The sequence below is a fragment of the Acanthopagrus latus genome, chromosome 15, assembly GCF_904848185.1.
Source record: "Acanthopagrus latus isolate v.2019 chromosome 15, fAcaLat1.1, whole genome shotgun sequence".
Taxonomy (NCBI): domain Eukaryota; kingdom Metazoa; phylum Chordata; class Actinopteri; order Spariformes; family Sparidae; genus Acanthopagrus; species Acanthopagrus latus.
Window position 1 is genome coordinate 12,119,712 of NC_051053.1, and position 19,905 is coordinate 12,139,616.

The following is a 19,905-nucleotide window of genomic DNA, read 5'->3' on the forward strand; positions in this document are numbered from 1 at the left end:
TCTCCCCCGCCTCCTGAGAATGATTGACGGGCGTCCTAATCCCGCCTTTCCCCAAAGCGCGTCCGCCTATTGGATGCCACAGTGAAGGGAGACGCCTTAGCAGCATATGATTGGCTGATGCAAGAGAAAAATATCCATGGCAAGGTGTAAGAAGTAATCCTACTGGGTGGCTCTCACAATACAGGGAAGAAAAACACGGAAAAACTACAACTCCCAGGTTTGGAACACATATGTGTGCTCGATATATGTTACAGCGAGGCCCGCTCAACACAACGACGGCACGGGAGGCTTGTCTTCCTGCTTTACTTATAAGTCGGAAGCTGTTGCCGGGCAATGTGGCAGCCTAACGGCAACACACAATGCGCGAGGCACCCATGTTACACCCCCTCCTGCTTTGCGCCTGCTCTGTAAGGAGCATATATATGTAGCTCATGAATGCTAGCTTGATTTGAAAAGTGACAGCACAGTCCTCAGTGGAAATTACGCTAGCGTAGCATAGCATGGTGAAATTAGCCAGTAACAAGCGGACCTTAAAATGATGTGAAAGTGTGGATGTGGCAGTCATATCGTGTGCCTTAGTCGACCACCGTTTAAGTGGGAATTTTTATTTTGACGAAGAAAGAAAGGAAGAAATGCTCACTTGTGATATATTGGCGCGTTTATGTTAGCCTGCTAACGCTAGCTACCTAGCATTCTGGCTAATAGGAACTCAGGACCGGCTAGTCAGCGGACTGAACAGTCAGCAGCCAAGGTGGGTGGAGTGAAGTTCAGTGGAGGGGACCTGAGGTGAACTGGTAACGGCAGCAGCAGCATTTTAGTTCTCCTTTCTTTTAGTATTTGGGTCAAAGTTATTTAAAGTTGATTCATGTTATCGTTTTAGTTATTTGTAGGGATGGGAGAGTTTAAGGCGTTGTCAGCATGATGGGGAAAACCTGCTGCCTAATAATTAACACTTCTTTTAATACTCTGTTTTGACTTTATGTTGAAACTCAATATCCCAACATTTTTAAAGCGCACCTATGTCATAGATATCATGAAGTAGTTGATGTATCCAGGAAACGACCTATATTTTTTGACATAGTCTCGTCAAACACTTACTGATGAAAATGTGTGTTTACAGTTAAAGTCTGCAATGAAGTCTACAATCATAGCTAGTAATGTGTACCTGAACTTGTAACTCTTTAGCTACATGCTAGGGTGTGGCAGCATTTCAAAAGCAACGATGACTCCGTAAATATTACAAACCAAAAAGAGATCGGGCCTCCCTAATATTCCCCCATCTCTTGGTGGAAATAGAAATGCAGCTTTGTTTTATGTGATAGAAAAGGCCATGGCAGTGTGATGACTTAATTATGAGTAGCTGTGAGGCTGTGCGTCACTGTCACAAGCAGAGCTGCAGTGAATGGTTTCCTTTTTTAACGGAATTCAGTTCCCTCATGTTACATGGTCTAGATAGAGGTTTCATAATTGTATTTATTTATTTTTTTATGCTGATGACTTTTTATTAAAGTAAATCTAAAATTCAGGTGTACACAAATAATACATATTTTTCTGTGATAATCATTAGCTCTCAAAGACAGCGAAGCCTTTCTATTGTTATTGCTACATCATTCATAACCAGTTGTTGTGATTCACCACTCATGTCATTGTTGTAACTTATCCTGTCATGTGATGAGTGTGACATCATGCACTAGGGGGATATATTGGCTCTGCGCATGTGTCTGGCACACATCATGAAAATTTGTCATCTCATGCTGATATTTTTAATTTCCTTGTTGGTTGTGTGTAAGGACTCGCATATGATACCCACAATACACAGGAACTATATGGGTATCATACCCATATAGTTCCTGTGTATTGTGCTGCTAAGTGACTAGAAGAATTGTACAGTTATGTATCTGATGTCAGTAACACTAAGATCGCTTTCGAGTCTGAAATTGTTTGTGTCATGTCAGAGCACTCTTTTCTACATTTTGATTTGGTTACAGTTCTTTCTACTCGACACCGGTTCCCCGATCTGTCAGTTAAGAGCCAGTTCTAAGTTTCGTGCTGAGAAATAACAGATACATGAACCCAGCATGAACACACCAAAATTATCACTAATTTCTACTAAACACATCTTAAATACTTATGCTTACGCTTGTGTCATTGAGGACTTGCAACCTTTTAACTTCCAGAGCTCAGTAAGATCACTATTACTTTTGTAAACCAGCTCTCAATCAAGTTTTTCCTAACTCGAATTGAGGGTGTAAGGACAGAAGATGTCATTCACTCTACACATTGTAAAGCTCATTGAGGCAATGTGATTGTGATTTCGGGCTATACAATTGATTTGATTTTTAAATCTCTTACATTATCTAATTTCTGAATTAATAATCTTACTTTAATTACAGGACAATTAAGCCAAAAGATTAATTGTCCAAAAACAAAGTCCTTCCACAGATCTTTTTATTTTGACCTTTTATCATAAAAGGTTGATGAGGCTGAATAGCACAGCATATAAATACCCAGGGCTGCTCATTAATCATCAAAAATGACAGTCTTGGTTTTTCTTACTTTTTTCTGCTCTTTGTCCTCTACTATAGATTTGTGTAAACTTGAAGCAATGGAGAGTGACCCGCAAGCAGCCTCCGAGCGAATTCTACTGGAGCCATACAAGTACTTGTTGCAGCTGCCAGGTGAGTCTCTTTCCATGTCAGTCACTGCACACTGAATTAAAGACGTACAGACATGAATCTTAAAGGTCATCAAAAAGCTGTGTGTACTGCTGATGAGTCCTAGAGCTACACTGAGCCCTAATCTGCTCACATCTTGTTAGGCACTTGATCATAACATCAGCAAGATGCCTAAAAAGATGAATGTGATGGAACAGCATACACAGAAGACATAATCACAAAAAACAATCACCTAACATGAACCATAGCACAGGTCCTAAGTGTGTCAGTTAGTCAGATGTTTTCCTCTGTTGCAGTGCCGCTCTGTCATTAAGGCTTGAAAGATACAATTATTTTGAAGTCCTGCAACAGACATACTTATTAAAGGAAAATGTTGCTATATTAAACACAAGTCCTCATCATAAATTTAGTAAATATGTTTGTTATGTTTGCGTGGTCTGGAATGTACTCATCCTGTCACTGTTGTAGCACTCAGCTGGAAATGGCTTTCAAGTAGGGGTCAAAGAAAAACTTCCTTTAAGCCAAGATTTTGAACAACAGAAAACGTCCGGTCTCATTCAGAGCAGCAGCAAGACTTTTACTTTTTTTTTTTTTTTTTACTTCTCAGTAACTTGAGCACAGTCACATCTCGCCTCTACTGTTGCCTAAACAGAGTTGGGTGCTCAGGCTGACCTGCAAGTTAACCCCAAATTAGCTCTGCAATATAAAAAAAGAAAGAAAGATGTAACTGTTTTGGACTTTTAGACCATTAAGTGACTGCAATGGATAGGTGGGATATAATTATTATAACATCTGTACAAGGCTGGTATTGTTTTGGTCTCAGTTGACTCTGTTGTAAAGCTGTTTTTTGCTGGCATTTTATGCTTCATGTCTACAGCAGTGAGGGTGAAATCAGTGTCATGTTTACCTGAAATTAAAACATTAAGGCAAAGGTTCTAAGGCAATTTAATTTTCCTTTTAAAATGTAGTTTCTCTGGGAATATGTAGCTACCACACACCAGCTTTGTTAATATAGATCTCAACAAAATGTTAATTCTCAAATATCAGCAACATAAGGATTGAGAGAAAAAATGCTAATGTCAGGAAAGCCTCAGAGTAGGACCCACTTTGAATGCAGAATGAGCTGATCATTGCAACAATAATCAGTGTGAAAGATGCAATTAAATTTGATCTTTATTGTTTTTGACAAACAAGCTTTTGTTTTCCTCCTCCTTCTCAGGAAAGCAAGTGAGGACAAAACTATCACAAGCGTTTAACCACTGGCTTAATGTTCCCGAGGACAAACTGCAGGTGAGAAATCAGCCATTTCAAGCCTCTTAACATTCAGAGTTGTGCAATGTTTATTGTCGCAGATTGGTCCACAAAGGTGAAATGATGCTGTGCTCATTCTGAACAGGCAATTTATTTTGCAATACAACCAGAGTATTCTGTTTCAAACTGAATGTAAATGTAAAGCTTGGACGAGAGTGTAGAGCATCCATGATTTATTACAGGATGCTGTTAATGCAGCCCAGGATCAAGTGGAATGAAATGAAAATGCTGGAGCGATGCTTTCAAAACCAGAACAGTTACCCTTTTCTACATTTTGTTTGATCTGTTGGGTGAAAAAGCATTCCCTTATTGCTGATTTCATGAATTGCTCAGGATGGATGCATTTAGTTTGCCCATGTAAATGGTGCATATGCTCACTTTTGAAGAGTTCATCTTGAATAAGAGAAATGTACCCCCCAAAGAAACCAGAAGGCAGAGAAAGTCAGAAACAAGCTGATTGGCTTCTATACAGATAGTTATCTACTTAAACTTCCAGCGGATATGGACCAATATGATCATCCCATTTGAGCCACATTTGTAGCCATCTGACCGGTGCAAGCCCAATATTAACCCCTTTCTATTTTATTATGCATTTATGATTCTCTACATGGTTGTTAAGCCAGTTGGAGTACCGACCAAGCTCTAAGACTACAGCTGATGTTGGTAACAATACCACGCTGTGTCAGATCGGAGCTTATTACGTTCAGTTCACATTTCTTCCCCTCATCCAGAACAGCACAGCGGAGCTCCTTTTTGAAACTGAATAAAGACTAAGGAAGGCACTGTTTACGTACAAATGCAGCCTGGAATTAGTCAAATATGTGAAAATGCACACACAATACACAAAAACACTACTGCCCACTGTGGATTTATTCATAACAGTTGGACTGTTCGTTCTCTATTCTTCATTTTGAAAACACACTTCGCTCTGTTACATCTACTGTTTCATTTCAAGGTGTCAACTCATGTCTTGGGGCTTTTAAGTAGCTCAGCGGTGTTACATTTGTAATCACATCTCGAAATTATGTTAAAAAGAAAAGTGAAACAAAAGGAAGGTAAAACGGTGGCAGCTAACTTAACTGGTGGTAGCTAGGATACAAACAAAATAAAGTGCTATACAAAAGACAATAATACAGTCATCAAAGGATGAAGGGGAGAGGAACCTGCCCACAAAAAACAGTATTTGCACCACTTCAGTAAAGATGAGTGATGTAAAACCGGATCTTTGTCAGATAATGTGTTCTCAACTTCCACATCTGCTTTTTCATCTCACAGAGCTGCTTAGACAGTAGTTGGCTGTCTTTTGCCTTCTTTTTTTGTAGAAGTTGTATGTTGTCTTTCCCTTTTCCAAACAATGGCTTTTGCCTCGGGGTTAAGAATGTGCTAAGCAACATGGCCAAATAATGTGCGCTGAATTCACTTCACTGTTTGTCATTCAAACTGTTTCTATTTCCTGTTTTGCCACTCACATTCAGAACACGTCTTTGTCTTTACGAGTTTGTATGCATGCTGGTCATGTGACGCCTCACTACCAGTAATACAACTACTACAGACCCTTTATTCATGGATATTCACCCATGCCAAATCAGATTTCTCCATTATCTGCTGCCTTTCCCTCTCCTTTTACTATTTCACTATATCATCTTAAAAGGATAATAATCTATTTGAACAGAGTGTTTAATGAGGAAGAGTGGTATTACTGGTGGGAGTGAAAGACTTCCTTATGAGTTGAGGTAGTCTTTAAATTATGTTCACTAAGCACTTTAACTTGCTGCATGTGAGCTGCTATAAAGTAGATTCCTGTGAAATCAATTTGGTGTTTCCATCCAAATTTAAAGACAAATATAATGTGATTAAAGGAAAAGCAATGCTTTAATCACTGTGAAGGAAATCAGTTTTTGTAGCTGTGGTTTTTAGTCCAGGTTTTTCCCTGAAAATGCCTTTGCTGGTTAACAGGATATTTTGTTAATCGAAAGCGGTTGTTGCATGATGAAATTCAGTTAAAGCCTTATATTAAAAGTGGGATGCTGCTGTAGTGGAGTATGATGACAGGCAGCCCTACCCTTAAAATCATTGCTGGTTTATGCTTTTTGAAGGTAAATAGATGGGTCATGGTAGAATATTATTTTTATTGTGTTTTTGTTTTTTGTTTTTTTTTCAGTATATTCCCCATGGTGCAGTAATTCAGAATGAGAAGGAAATATTTGGCATCATTTAGACACTGTTTGTGTATTTTAAGACATACTGCAGCCACACTCATCTCCGCTGAGAGGCTACTCCTCCTTCAGCTTCTCGTGTTCCTGATCACTTCTGCGAGCAAAGGATTAACATGATTCAAGTCCCAGGCAAACATACGCCTCCACTCATCCATTACAGTGTTGTAACATATTCTTGGATGCTGCCTGATTAGATTGAAGCACACTGATTGGCATTCCTGCTTTTCATACAGTTACATTTTAGCCATTTATGATTTCTTGGTTTTTAATAAGCAGCAGGACGGTCCCACTGTCTGTTTATGGAGATCAGCCCACTGACCTTATTAGACTGATGGCCTTGGCATAGTTTACGGCTGAATACTGGTCCTGTGTCCAGTGATAAAGATATCGAGACTAATGTGTGTTTTTCTCATTCTACATGACTCTCACAGTACAGAATGCTAAGTGCTGAGACTGTCAGGTCTCATCAGGTTTGCTGCTCAACAGGTCTCCCCGTCTCCTGAATTTTTTTATAAACTCTTCCCCCAAATAGATTAATCTTCAACGATGTTCAGAGGTCGCACTATTTTCCGCTGTGGTCATTTCATCTTCCAGTGCACATGAAAGTCTTCCCCCAAAGTGATGAAAAGAAAAGTAGTTGCATCTGTGTGAAGGAGTAATACAGTAGTCAGCTTCTTCTGAGGAATTGTTGAATATTATAGATGTCGTGTCCGCCCTCCTCCGGCTGCAACATCTATCTCACACTTTGTATCAGTGGAGAGACACTTAATCACAGCTTTCACACTGCTACTAGTACAGTAAGTTGTGTGTCTACAAATGAATGAATTCAGTTTTGCAAAATTAACAAAAGCAGTGACTCAACATTCAGAGTGGCATTCTTGATTATTTTCACATTTCATGCTGCTACATTTCTCAACTGTCAACTGTGTCTCAACTGTGCTGTCATTTTCAATTTAGTAGAACATGGGCTCCATAAGGCTGTAGTGACGTGTTACATGAAGAGTTTTGAGTTTAAATGATAGGTTTCTTGATGTAGAGTAGCTGGAAGTTCATATGGACAGTATTCTTATGAGGATTGTGAGCAGATCTATGTTTGTTCTCCTGATAATTTCACCTCAGAAAGGATTTGCCTCTGATGGTACAGCAGGTAGTCGAGGTTTAAATTTACCTCACATTTCAAAGGATTGTCTCCCCCCGTCTCTCTCTGTGTGTAGCAGCTCTGTAAACTCCTACTGAACCCGTCATGTAGACTCCTCTCGTCATCATTAGCACGCTGCTGCCAAGAAGTTGCCTCCATGGAAACAACCAAGCCTACAGAAAGACAGAAGCAGTGACAGTGGCACACTGTCATTCCTTTGACAATGATTTTTTTATCAGCCCCCCATATGTGCTTCTCTGCAGTGAAGTACAGTACAGGTTGAGGCGGTTTGGGAAATTCCCTCTGTAAACGTCAACTGCCTGCGACGTTTATCTGACTGGCGTCCTCCTGTTCTCTGTGAAAGTGTAGAAAGGTTAGCTTTTTATTCTGTCTGCTGTCTTTTACTTTGGTAACATGTGTCAGTCATGAGAATATCTGCTGCCTCGGCTCAGGGCTTTTTCTAGGTATTAATGTTAGTGATGCAGGGTGAGAGTACAGTGTAGATATAACCTGTAAAGTGTCAGAGGGTTCAACAAAACTAAGCTGATGGTGTTGCAGTGAAGCTTGGATCAGGGTAATACATTTGCATGGCAGGGTTTCCTCAGGAAATAGCTCAGAGGTAGTTAATGAGACAGATCCTGATATATCTCATTTCATGATCAATTTAGTTAATAGATGACAGGCTGAACAACAGCCACACTCATTAAATATATGACCTTTGGTGGAATGGCTCTGCTGCTCTTTCCCCTGAATGTTAATGTTTCATTTCATAAAAGTGTATTAATTCTTTATGATGACAGTGAAGGTGTCACTTGATTCACGTTATGTAAAACACTGCAGGAAAACCCTCTAGCCTCCTTTATTACATTGTGGAAAATCGCTTCAGCTTTACTACTCAGCATCAAAAAACAACACAAGCCAATCGATGAAGGGTTAGGGTTACCCACAAAACATAAAACCCGGATTAAGATTATACTGTAGTTTCTTGAACATTTTTACACAAATCTGCAATATTTTGTTATTTTCACACCAAAACTGCTGTTCAGATGAGTGATGATGACATAATCCAGTAGGCATGGTGTGTGATCATGTGGGTTGAACATGTTAAAACCTTGGCTTAACTTCAGCGGTCTGACTCAGGTGTGTTTTTTGATGGTTAGTACCTGCTGTAGTCCCTCCAAGTAAGACAGATTTCTGCATGTACATAACCTGAGATGAGAAGTTATCGGGTACAAATTCTTTGTGACTGTTTTTCAGTAGATTTTTCAGGTTCACAACTTTTGACTTTTACTCCCTTCATTTTAACATATCCTTAGTTTCTGTTCCTTACATTTTCAAAACAGGCTTCATACTTTAGTTGTATGTATTTGAGGGAAATTAACAATTTTCAAGACTGATTTCAGCTTGATATTACACATGGCAGATGTAATGAGACGGATACAAACGGAGAAGTGGACCCCCCGTAGTCCTGTGCCTGGATTTTTCTATTTCCTCAATTTTGGGCTGTGCTCAGCATTACCAACCCAAAATGTCAGTATTTGATGTCCTGGGATTGAGACTCAACAATCAACTATCTTTCTGGTGCCTTTTAAGAGCAGTTTGGACAAATCGTACCGATTGTACCTTTAAGTTTAATAGTCTTTAAATTCTACTTATATGATGTAAGCTTCAGTTACTTTTTCGAGGAAATGGCCTATTGAAATGTCCTTTGGGGGATGCTTTTTTACTTTTATACTTTGAGTTCATTTCGCAGCCTGTACTTTCTTACTTTTACTTGAGTCAAGAAGTTGAATAAGTACTTCTACTTTTACCAGTCTGTTTTTGCACAAGTGTCTGTACTTCTAGTTGAGTAAAGAATATGTGGACTCTTGCCATGTTTTCAGATAACTGAATCTTCTGCTGGAGAGTGTTTTCTCCTCAATATATTGGACTCTTTTGTTGTGAAGCAGTGTACACATTCTTATTGGACCACTGATTGTAGCTTTGGCAAACAGTGAGTCACCTCTGGTAATAATCAATGGAGTCTCGCAGAGTGTTAAACGCTTTGGACACATTGACGGCAGAATTAGAGTAGCAGCCTGACCAGTTTGATTCTTTGGAGTCTCTTGATGCTCCAAAACTCCAATTGTTGGTGCTTGTGTTCAGGTTTGATGGCTGCTGTTATCTGAAGCTGTTGTTGTGATTTTTGTGCTCCTGGGGGAATTGTAATTCACAAAGACCACTGTATGCAATAAACCTTGGCATCCATGAGCATGTTTCTGGCTACATAACACTTGTCTGGTTCATGTGTGCATTCATTGTAGCCTTACCCACAACCCCCTCTCTTTTTTTATAAGTGGCTCACTGAGGTTGCAGGGAAGCAAGTGTCGGGACCCTGCAGAAGGAAAGGTTGTATTTGGCGGATGAACTGCTCAACTGGCCCAGCCTTGGCCATCTGCCTGACCCACTGAGTCTCTCTTTGTGCTTCCCCAGCACCATACAAACAGCTTTCATTACAGGGCCACAACACTTGTCTTTTAAATCAGCAGAGCACTCCAGCAGGCTGCAAGGCCAGCGCGAGACTGCCGACACCTGATGGCAACCCTGGCTGTTTTGGGTCAAACATGGATATGAAATTAAGACGTTTTTTGGTTATCAGGTTGGAAACAAGACGTTAACTGTCTGCTCCACTGGTAGATGAACTAATAAATAATTGCAGTGAAGTGTCTGGTAAAGCGCGGGTCCTGCCTCTTGGAGAGGAAAGCTCAACAAGAATTCTCCTCATTTATGGCTGATGTTAACTACTGAGCCCGAGGTGAAAGTGTGCACATGTGAACAGATGTCTAAGCTCATCATGCCTGTTTTGTGCTCCCTTGGTTACATCTTGAGTTGTAGAGCAGATGAGATACAATGGACAGCAGTCCTGACAATCTCTGAATGCGACTATGTCTTCACTCAACTCTTCCTCTGACTGACTGCCTCCTTTGTTTCTGCATCAACTATTTTGTCTGCTGATGAAGACCCACTAGTGCAGCAGCACAGACAAGAGTGTAGACATGGCACCCTCTGCTGTATACAAGTTGTAATGCATAATTTAGACAGAGCTCCTGAGGACCTGTTAGTGTCTATGTCACCAGTTAAGAGGAGGGATGGATGTTTTCTTAGCATAAACGTCATTGTTTCGTGTCGTGAAAGTTGTGCAGTGCAACATAAAAACATGAAATACTATGAAATTGAAAATGTGACAAGTTTGTTTTTTTATTCAGGCACAGTTATTCTCACCCACCAGATGGTTTGTTACACAGAACCATCTGGGAAGTCGCCCTTAGAAACTGTTTGGAAAAGGACAGGCCCTTTCGAAAAAGTACTTGCCAGGTCATTGGAAGAACCATCTGTCAGTCATGGGTGAATTTGAACCAATTGCATCAGCAAACCATATCATATAGTAGGAGAGCGCTACCAGTGGAGCTGGTTAGTAAATAAACTTCTTACCGAATTCGGAAAGTGGAGAAAAGCCCTCAGAGCTCCTCTGATATAACTGATGGTGTAACAGCATCTACTCTACACAAACCTCTTTAGGATTGTTGTTTCAAGCAAACAGTCACTTGTCATCTCACCTGAACCACGATGGCTGTCTCTAGTTCTTAGTGGTACACTGATTGAGCAGAACTACTTAGAAGCCTGCCTAGATGGATTTGTGATATCACATGATCTGAAAAATCCAGCTGCCTCGCTTTGTTAAATAATGCTTGATCCATGTATTCATTTCTGCAAAATCTTGTGTGTTGTGTCATGTTCAGGTGATCATCGAGGTGACGGAGATGCTTCACAATGCCAGCTTGCTAATAGATGACATCGAGGACAGCTCCAAGCTCCGGCGAGGCTTCCCCGTCGCTCACAGCATTTATGGCATTCCCTCCGTCATCAACTCTGCCAACTACGTCTACTTCTTGGGCTTAGAGAAGGTGCTGACCCTGGAGCACCCCGAGGCTGTCCGAGTGTTTACCCGGCAGCTGCTGGAGTTGCACCGCGGTCAGGGTCTGGACATCCACTGGAGGGACACCTACACCTGTCCCACTGAGCAGGAGTACCGCAACATGGTGCTACAGAAAACAGGAGGGCTCTTTGGCCTGGCTGTTGGCCTGATGCAGCTCTTCTCAGACTGGAAACAGGACCTGAAACCCCTCCTGGACACCCTGGGCCTCTTTTTCCAGATCCGCGACGACTACGCCAACCTGAGCTCTCGTGAGTACAGCGAGAACAAGAGCTTCTGCGAGGACCTGACTGAGGGCAAGTTCTCTTTCCCCACCATTCACGCCATATGGTCGCGTCCAGAGAGCACCCAGGTGCAGAACATCCTGAGGCAGCGCACGGAGAACATGGACATCAAACGATACTGTGTTGACTACCTGGAGAAGGTAGGCTCGTTCGCTTACACCCGTCAGACTCTGCGGGACTTGGAGATAGAGAGCTACCGCCTCATCAGGGAGTTTGGGGGGAACCCTCAACTGGAAAGCCTTGTTAAACACCTCAGCCAAATGCATCATGAGGCTGAAGATGCAGCAGAGTCCAGTGCTGAGCCACAGTCAAGCCACAACCAATGACCTCATCCTACTTTACATAATCTCCCCTGCACACTCCACTAACACATACATTTGTTAATACACTGATGCAAGTTCAGTACAGATACTGGTATGTCATATTCACAAACTATTTAATGACTCACAATGAAAAGCCACGTTTCCACCCGGAGAAAATCTTTACTCCCAGCGACTGAAAGGTTCCTTCATCCTGTCCATCCCAGTTTCAGTGTTTTAATATATAAAAAGAAGGTCTGGACTTTGTCGGCTGTCTTATGCTCTTTTTTTTTTTTTGTATCTCCATGTTAGTGTTTTAAAGCACAATTAACAAAAACAAACTAGTTTCAGGGTACAGAATTTTTTAAAACGGTGGCGGAAATAAATGGTTTGAGTACCAGCCCAATCAGCAGTGTTCTGTGCTGCAAGCCCAACTCCCAAAGTTCCTTCACTACTGGAAGGTACAAACCCCCCATGACTCTTTTTTGGAGTAAAATGATGCCCCTGGTCCTCCAAAGGTTTCTAGTCCCTGATGTTCCCGTGGTGGAAACATGGCTGATCATTACACTTGAATTTTGATGGTTACAGCTGTGTTCAGCTGCTACAAGACAGCCCCAAATGTTGCCTCTTTATTTTGGTACTCGTCAGCAATTTTTGGCATCCAAGTGTAGCTGTGCTGTCAGTGGGAGAAATCAATTAAAATACAAACTAACTTGTTACAGTTTTTGGTTTTCTGAGAATGAACAATAACAAGTGTGCAACAAAGCTTGAACGCCTTCCTTTTGATGTGCACAACAGTGCATATAAATGTATTTTTTTAATGTTTTGTCCCTATATGAAAACGGATAACCTAGGGCAGAGTGAATGCTGGGTGCTTTTTCTGAAGTCCCTGTTTTAAAGAAGATGTGGATGTCTCGAATGTATGATCTGTGATTTAGGGGTCCTTGATCATTAAGCTGCCTGAGTGCCAATCTTTTAGGGAAAAAAACCCTCTGCAACTCAATTGTCTGCTTGTTATGTAACATGCTGGCATTATATGCAAAGTAGAGCTTGTGCTGTTCCTGCTCAGCTGTTCATGAATTCTCTGTCTGCTCGGGTTTATTGCAGACTGTTTCCATTCTCAGATTCAACACAGTTCTTCACAGCTCTAATGTTTTATTAGGGGGGTATTTGTAAGTAGACACTGTGCTGAAGTTGACAACTTATTTGCATCTGTTGAATAAAAAAAAAAACCCTTCAAAGATGACCTGCGGGCTTGTCTCAACTTCCTAAACAAAATGTCACAAGCAAACCGGCCTTGATGCCACAGTGAGATGTCAATGTTTTGAAGGCATTTAATGTGACGGGTGAAGCGAGGACCCTTCTCCAGAGACGAGCAGCACCATCTACTGAGCACACGGGGGTAATTGAAAATCAAGATGTGACAAACAAGAAGTTTGTAAGTGTGTCTTTCTAGCTTAAACAGACCTCTTCCTACACCGGACCTGATGTTTTATTCAGGAACATTTACACCACACACACACGCAACAAAACACTGAGCCATCATTATCCATAGTGTATGTAACAACGAGTCCTCTTGTGTTGCAACAGATCCATGCGTTTATTTTTCCAAGGCAGCTGTTGCTGCATGCTGAATAGTACAGACTGCGAGGCGAACTGGCTGACTCGAGTTATAACAGAGCTGCCTGCCATGTACTTTGTTTTGAGCAACCTTGAATGAACGCTCACACAGGCTGCTTGTTATAGACGCGCTCCTTTTCTAGCTACAAGCCTGGTCTGAAACACAAGGCACCAGTCATCTAAATCCTGTATTATCTGCGGCTTCTGTTAATACTGTTGTGAGTTTTTCCTCAGCTGTGGACAGAGGCTATCTGTCCCAGACAGCTCTCTTGACTCGGTGAAGCTCTTGCTCTTGACAGCTGCAATTCGGATAATTATTAGCCTTTCAGATTGAATTGTGGCTTCTCTGAAAATACATCTATCCATCAAAATGCCAAATTCTTGAAAATCTGAGGGGAAGCAGTTCCTCTCCTAATTTTCCTTCCAAGCAGCCACAAGTGCAGGGAAATGTGATGCAAATGTGTTCCTGATTTGATAAACAGACGTATGAAGTGGCTTTTGCAGAGCTGACTTAAGTCCATCACAATAATAAAAGCCTCTCACGGTTCTCATTTCTTCTCTCTCTCCGGTGCTAGGTCGGCTAGATTGATTTTCTCCACCCACAGCGTCTGAGTTCTGTTTGAGAGCAAAACAGAATAGCTTTTGTGTGAGGGGCGACGTGGCTCACTCAGTCTCACTCAGTCTCCCTCATCCTCTGCAAGCTTTGGATTATTTATCACTGGGCTGCACTTTACACGTTGGTGGTGTTTTGTTGTTGCACTTCAATAGATTTCATAAATATTCTTGTGGCAACAGCAAAATCTTGAAAAACCTCATTGCTCAGAATGGCAACGACGCTGTGTTTAAAAATGTCTCACTTGGGCAAAGTTTCCTGAGATTGTTGTTTTCACATGGTGCACTTTGCTTGACAGACGTAAACACATTTTACACTTTGGAGATGTCAGCCCTTTACTGTAGGGCTGCTGAGCGGCTACACCGGAGCAACTGGCACAATGTTTTATTCCTCTACAAGAGCCTCAGAAGAGAACCGCCAACCCCACTTCTGAATGCTTTCCATGTGACATTTGATATTTGATTATAAAGCTGCAGTAAGCAATATTTTTTTTTGCTTCATATTCCGACACTAATCACTGTTACAGTGTGTTTGGCCAGTAACCCATGACTCTCCTCCCTCTGCTCATGCAGTAAAAAAGAAAAATAAATGTTCTGGTATCCCTGCCCACTTTATCCAATCCGGGCAGAGAACTCTACAAAGAGGCGGTCCTTCCCGCCACACGCAGAGAGCAGACATTTCCACTCTGAGCTCACATGGTGTCATAGAGGAGGGAGGGGATTGCTAACTGCAAAATGGCCAGGAAGACGAGTAATGCGACACTTGAAATGACAGCTGTGACTTTAAGTCAAAGGCGTCAAAGTTAGCATGCTCACTCGCTAGCACCGTAAAGGCAACAAGGACTTTACATTAAAACCTGGATACAGTGTAGGATGGGGAGCCCGGTTAATTCCTTTGAAAATCGCTCAGCACATGAAGCCAAATAATTTCCCAGCGATAAAATTAACCAGATCTTCTTGTGCTTGTGCAGCCCATAGATCACCGCAGCACACCAGAGACTTCCGCCGACCGAGCCAGCCTACGCCTGGTTTACTGCCCAGCTCACTTCTACACCTACCAGATTTTAGTGGACCAAATTATGGTGGTAAGAATGACTGAATGCTTTGATCTGGGGTTGGTCCCGGAGCTGCCCACTACTCCTTAGGGATGGGTTCAATGCAGAGAACACATAGACTTGAGCAAACATGGCAACCAGTTCAACAGTGTGACACACTGATGTTTTTTCAGCTGCTTCTGGACAACACCAGAGCTCCATGGTACATAACAATAAGCTGAAGGATCAGATCGATGTTTGCTTTTAAATTCGCTATTGGAAAAAAAAAAAAAAATCCAGATATTGACAGACTAATCCCTTAATGTCACTCCATCCACAGTCGTATTACAGAGCGTTCTTTAGTTTACAGTATTTATATCAGTGTGGTTATCATATTCATGTCACTGCTCCCAGAACAATTCATGTCCTCATGCATAATTCTGCCAGTTTGTGCTTGTTTGTAAGAACCTCACTGCGCCCACCCCGCGTCCCACCGGGGATGAAGAGGAATAACAAAGCACTCACTTGTCTCCACCTGCAATTATATTGCAGCCGAGGCGAAGCTGTCGTCTTTGAATTGAGAGTGACGGTAACGGTGCACTGATTAAAGGGAAGGATTTTACACATTATGTCCCATTTATATACATTAAGTTAGTGCGCTGGTTAAGAAATGAAGGAAATGCCGAGGTATAATCAAGAACATTTTCCTCAGACATATTGCAAATGTACAAAGAAAAACTCTATACGGCTACTATGACGAAATATTAGCTTACCATCCACCAAAAAATTGAACGACCATGGTCTCCGCCATTTCTGAAATTGTTTGCAAAGATCACAACCCGAGGCCTTGGAGTTTTGATAATGTTTCCATAGACGAGGTCATGAATAGTCCATGAACTCTCCTCGTGAACATGATAACCACAACCCCGTTTGAAGGCAGCATTAAATCTGTATCTTGCAACCTTGTGCGAGTGCAAAATTAAATTGCTGTGGTGCCCTTTTAATGCTCAACCGAGGGCAGATAGATTTACTTTGCTGACATCATGACATTTATTCTATACATGGAGTTGCATCAGGTTACATCAAATGATTGAGAAGTTTCCGAGAAATCTCGTCATCAGACCACTGAGCTAATTCATGATCCTCTTAAGACAGAACGAGTGTCAGTAATGGCTCCGTAATGGTTCAGTAACCGATTCCGAGTGAATGACTAATTATCTCTCACAAACACTATCATAGTAAATCTGCAGTGTCACTGCAGCAGGGCTCGTAAACCTCAATGTATCACCCTTAATATGAGTGCAGGCTAATGGCCAATCTCCAACCCACTGTATCACCGACTAACAGACCCACAGTGTCGCACGTTTCACAGCTGTGTTCGGCAAATGTTTGCAAAAAGTGACAGCCGTAACCTTAGCAGGCCGAGACACCACGGCTGCCATGGAAATGAGAGAGAGAGAGAGAGAGAGAGAGAGAGAGAGAGAGAGAGAGAGAGAGAGAGAGAGAGAGAGAGAGAGAGAGAGAGCTGTGGGTGCGACTTCAAATTGGGAATGAAAATGTTGCCCCATTAGGGCATAGTTGTGTTTCTAATAATATCCCCTCATGCCTGTGAATCAGAATCAGTCAGAAATACTGGTTTTAGATGCCGGGTGTCATGAATAAATGATTTCCTCCTCGTTTTAGCGCGCACAGAGGAGGGGGGTGCTGGAGAAGTGGGGGCTGATTGACAGCAGTGTGTAACGCTGCGAGAGGAGAGTCTAAGAATCTGGGGGTTGTTTGAATGAGTATGCAGATGCACGCCACTCAGCAGACTATAAGCTCCTCTCTACAATCTGGGATAACTGCGCCTGATCTGAATCCTGGCGTCTTTACTTCGACACCACAAGTTGGTTTCAGTTTGATCTATGATGTACTGTATCTTTCACAGAGCTGTGAAAATGAGACATTAAGTGTGACACATGCCCACACTGGTGGCATATGATCTACAGAGTGGTACTATGCTCTCTTTTTTTTTCAAGCATTTTTTTTGGCCTTTGTAATGCTTTATGGGTTGTACAGCTGAAGACTAGACAGGAAACAGGATGAGAGAGAATGGGAGTGACAGGCAGCAAAGGGCCCCAGGCCGGGATTTGAACCCAGGGCCGTTGCAGCGAGGACAAGGCCTCTGCACACGGGAGCCCGCTCTACCAACTGCACTGAACAGCACCCAGTGGCACTATGCTTAAATAGTAGTTACTCTGAAACGCCTAAAACACTGAACACTTCTACGTAATGCTGAGTGAATGCTAGTTAATATATGATAAGTGCCTGCCCATCCACAGTCAGCTGTCACCACAATGTTACAGTGAATTCATACTTCAACTTGAAATAGTTAATCAAAAGGGATCTAGTTGAAATGCTTTTGTTAAAAAGTAATGTTAAAAGATATATACATACACTAGTTATTAAAAAAATAATGATTAAACGGCTGAAATAGATCACTAAACGTAATGTTAAAAGATAAAAACATGCAACAGCTAAAAGTAATGAATTTAAAACAGCTTTAAGTGACCAATAAACAACTGAAATAGTTAGCTAAAAGTAATACTCATTGATAAATAGCTGAAGTAGTTGAACGTTGCCTAAATATTTGGAAAAAATAGTTACGTAACGTAAGGTCCAAAGTAATGGACAAATGATCTGCATGAAATGGTTAGTTAAAACAGAGAATATAGCTAAATATAATGAACAAACCATTAAAACAGTAAGCTGAAACTTTCAGCTAACTGTTTTAACTGTTAACTTTGAGCGTAAAAGTACTGAATAAACAGCCGCAGTTGAAATAGTTTGCTTAAAGAAACGTTAATGGATAAATATATGAAATAGTTAACATCAGCTAAACTGTTAGCCTGGCTAAAAATAATATGAATGGATAAATACACAAATTAGTTAGCTTAAAGTCATGATTTCTTTAGTTAAAAGTAATAGATAGATTGTTCATGTTCACATAGTTCACTAAAATAATTGTTAATATAAAGACAGCTAAGTAGAAGGTCTAATGGATGAACAACTTATAATAGCTAAATGTCATGATGAATTTACAGTTGGTAGTTAGCTTAAACCAGTCAATAACAAACAAATAGTTTAATAAGTCAGCCTTAATGATAACCAGTTAGAAATATCTATGAGTGAAAAATCAACAAATAGTTTGCTAAAAGAAATAGATGAGCAGAAAAAGCTAAATAATAGGCCTGATGGATAAACAGTTCCATGTAACTAAAAGTGATGAATAAAGAGCTGAAATAATTTAAAGCAAGACACTTCAAATACTTGGCTAAAAGTGATGATTAAACGTTTGATATAGTTGGCTGAAAGAAACAAATGAAAGCTTGAAACAACCAGCTTTCTGCCGAGTGGAAGCGGTGTGAGGAGGCTCTGATACAAACATGATCAAACTGACCGCGACAATTCAACTGCACGAGGGAATACTGACAAATGACCTGGTGACAGTGGTGTCGTCTGCAGTCACTGGGTTTTTTGAATGGGTTTCCAGTTAATGCCTGTAATAAGGTCTGTGGATACCACATGCTTAAGATATTTCCACATTTTGTTCTATGACAAAAAATCACATCATTAAATGTCCCATAAAGTGAATTATGAAGCGCCTACATGTCTAAAACAAGAGGCTAAATGAGACTACAGAGACTCATCTACTCACTCATCCAACTTTAGTTACAAACCATTCTAATGCTAACTTTGCAAGTGCTGTCCATACAAACATCCTAATTTTGGGTTTGCTGCAGAGATTATTTTTGCCGAGAATCAATAATCCAATTCAGAAATCCCATAGGCTTTTTTGTTGAGGGGGCACTAGGGCGATACGAGCCTCCAGGTCAGCCTTCAAGGACATGTCATCTCTACACCACTCTATGTGCACAGTGTTAAATAACATCCAGTTTATTATCACATGGGTAATAGCATTCATCATCATAGGGAACATGGTGAGTGTTGTTTGGGGGCACTCACACTGTGATTGGACTGTGGAGGTATATTCAGACAGAAGTGTTTTCCAAAAAGCCAGACATCAGGAAACCCAAACTCAAATTTTAAAATGTCAACATATTCTTGTATTCAATCTGCAGCGCGAAAAGAGATGAGTTCTGGGAAGAGGTGAGACTCGAGATGAAAAGGATTTTATAAATACAATTAACTTGAGCGCCCAACTTCCCTCCATTTTCTCGGAGCGGTGCTTGTCACAGGCTAAACGGATGATTGCACTTTCATGGCAAAATATTAATAGAGTGAAAATAAGTCAGTGGTTCAGGGAATTGTACTCTTGTCGTCACTTAGAGATGATTACACACGCGCTTAAGGGCAGAGGAGATTCAAAACGTGTGTGGTATATATATATATATATATATATATATATATATATATATATATATATATATATATATATATAATATATATATATATATATAAAAAACATATGGAGGAATCAGATATTCAGGGTTGCTGATATGAGCTAAGATCTTTTTGTTATGCCTCGCTCTGTTGTCATAATATTTGTCCTAGTTCTACTTTACCCCCTTTAAACTGTCCAACTTCAGGAGAAAACTTCATGTTCGCACATATCGATCTCTCAGAGAACAAAGGAATTCCTGAGCAGTGTTTCCCTCTGACACATTATTTCACACCAGCTCATTCGTGCTTATGCCAATAGAGGAGCATTTTCCTCCGAATATGAGGAGAACACAATTCCCC

General features: G+C 41.0%; 1 protein-coding gene across 2 annotated transcripts; it reads left to right on the top strand.

The window, feature by feature from the left end:
* The first annotated feature begins 85 nt into the window (after positions 1 to 85).
* Positions 86 to 13,142, top strand: ggps1 (geranylgeranyl diphosphate synthase 1). Of its 2 annotated transcripts, none has more exons than XM_037122667.1 (4): positions 86 to 217; positions 2,586 to 2,678; positions 3,895 to 3,965; positions 11,120 to 13,142. In XM_037122667.1, the coding sequence occupies exons 2-4, from the start codon at positions 2,606 to 2,608 to the stop codon at positions 11,921 to 11,923; spliced, it is 948 nt and encodes a 315-aa protein (XP_036978562.1). In that variant the 5' UTR covers positions 86 to 217; positions 2,586 to 2,605; the 3' UTR covers positions 11,924 to 13,142. The 2 variants fall into 2 exon arrangements, with proteins under 2 accessions (XP_036978562.1, XP_036978561.1); XM_037122666.1 differs by lacking the exon at positions 86 to 217 and adding an exon at positions 290 to 751.
* Positions 13,143 to 19,905: the final 6,763 nt, after the last annotated feature.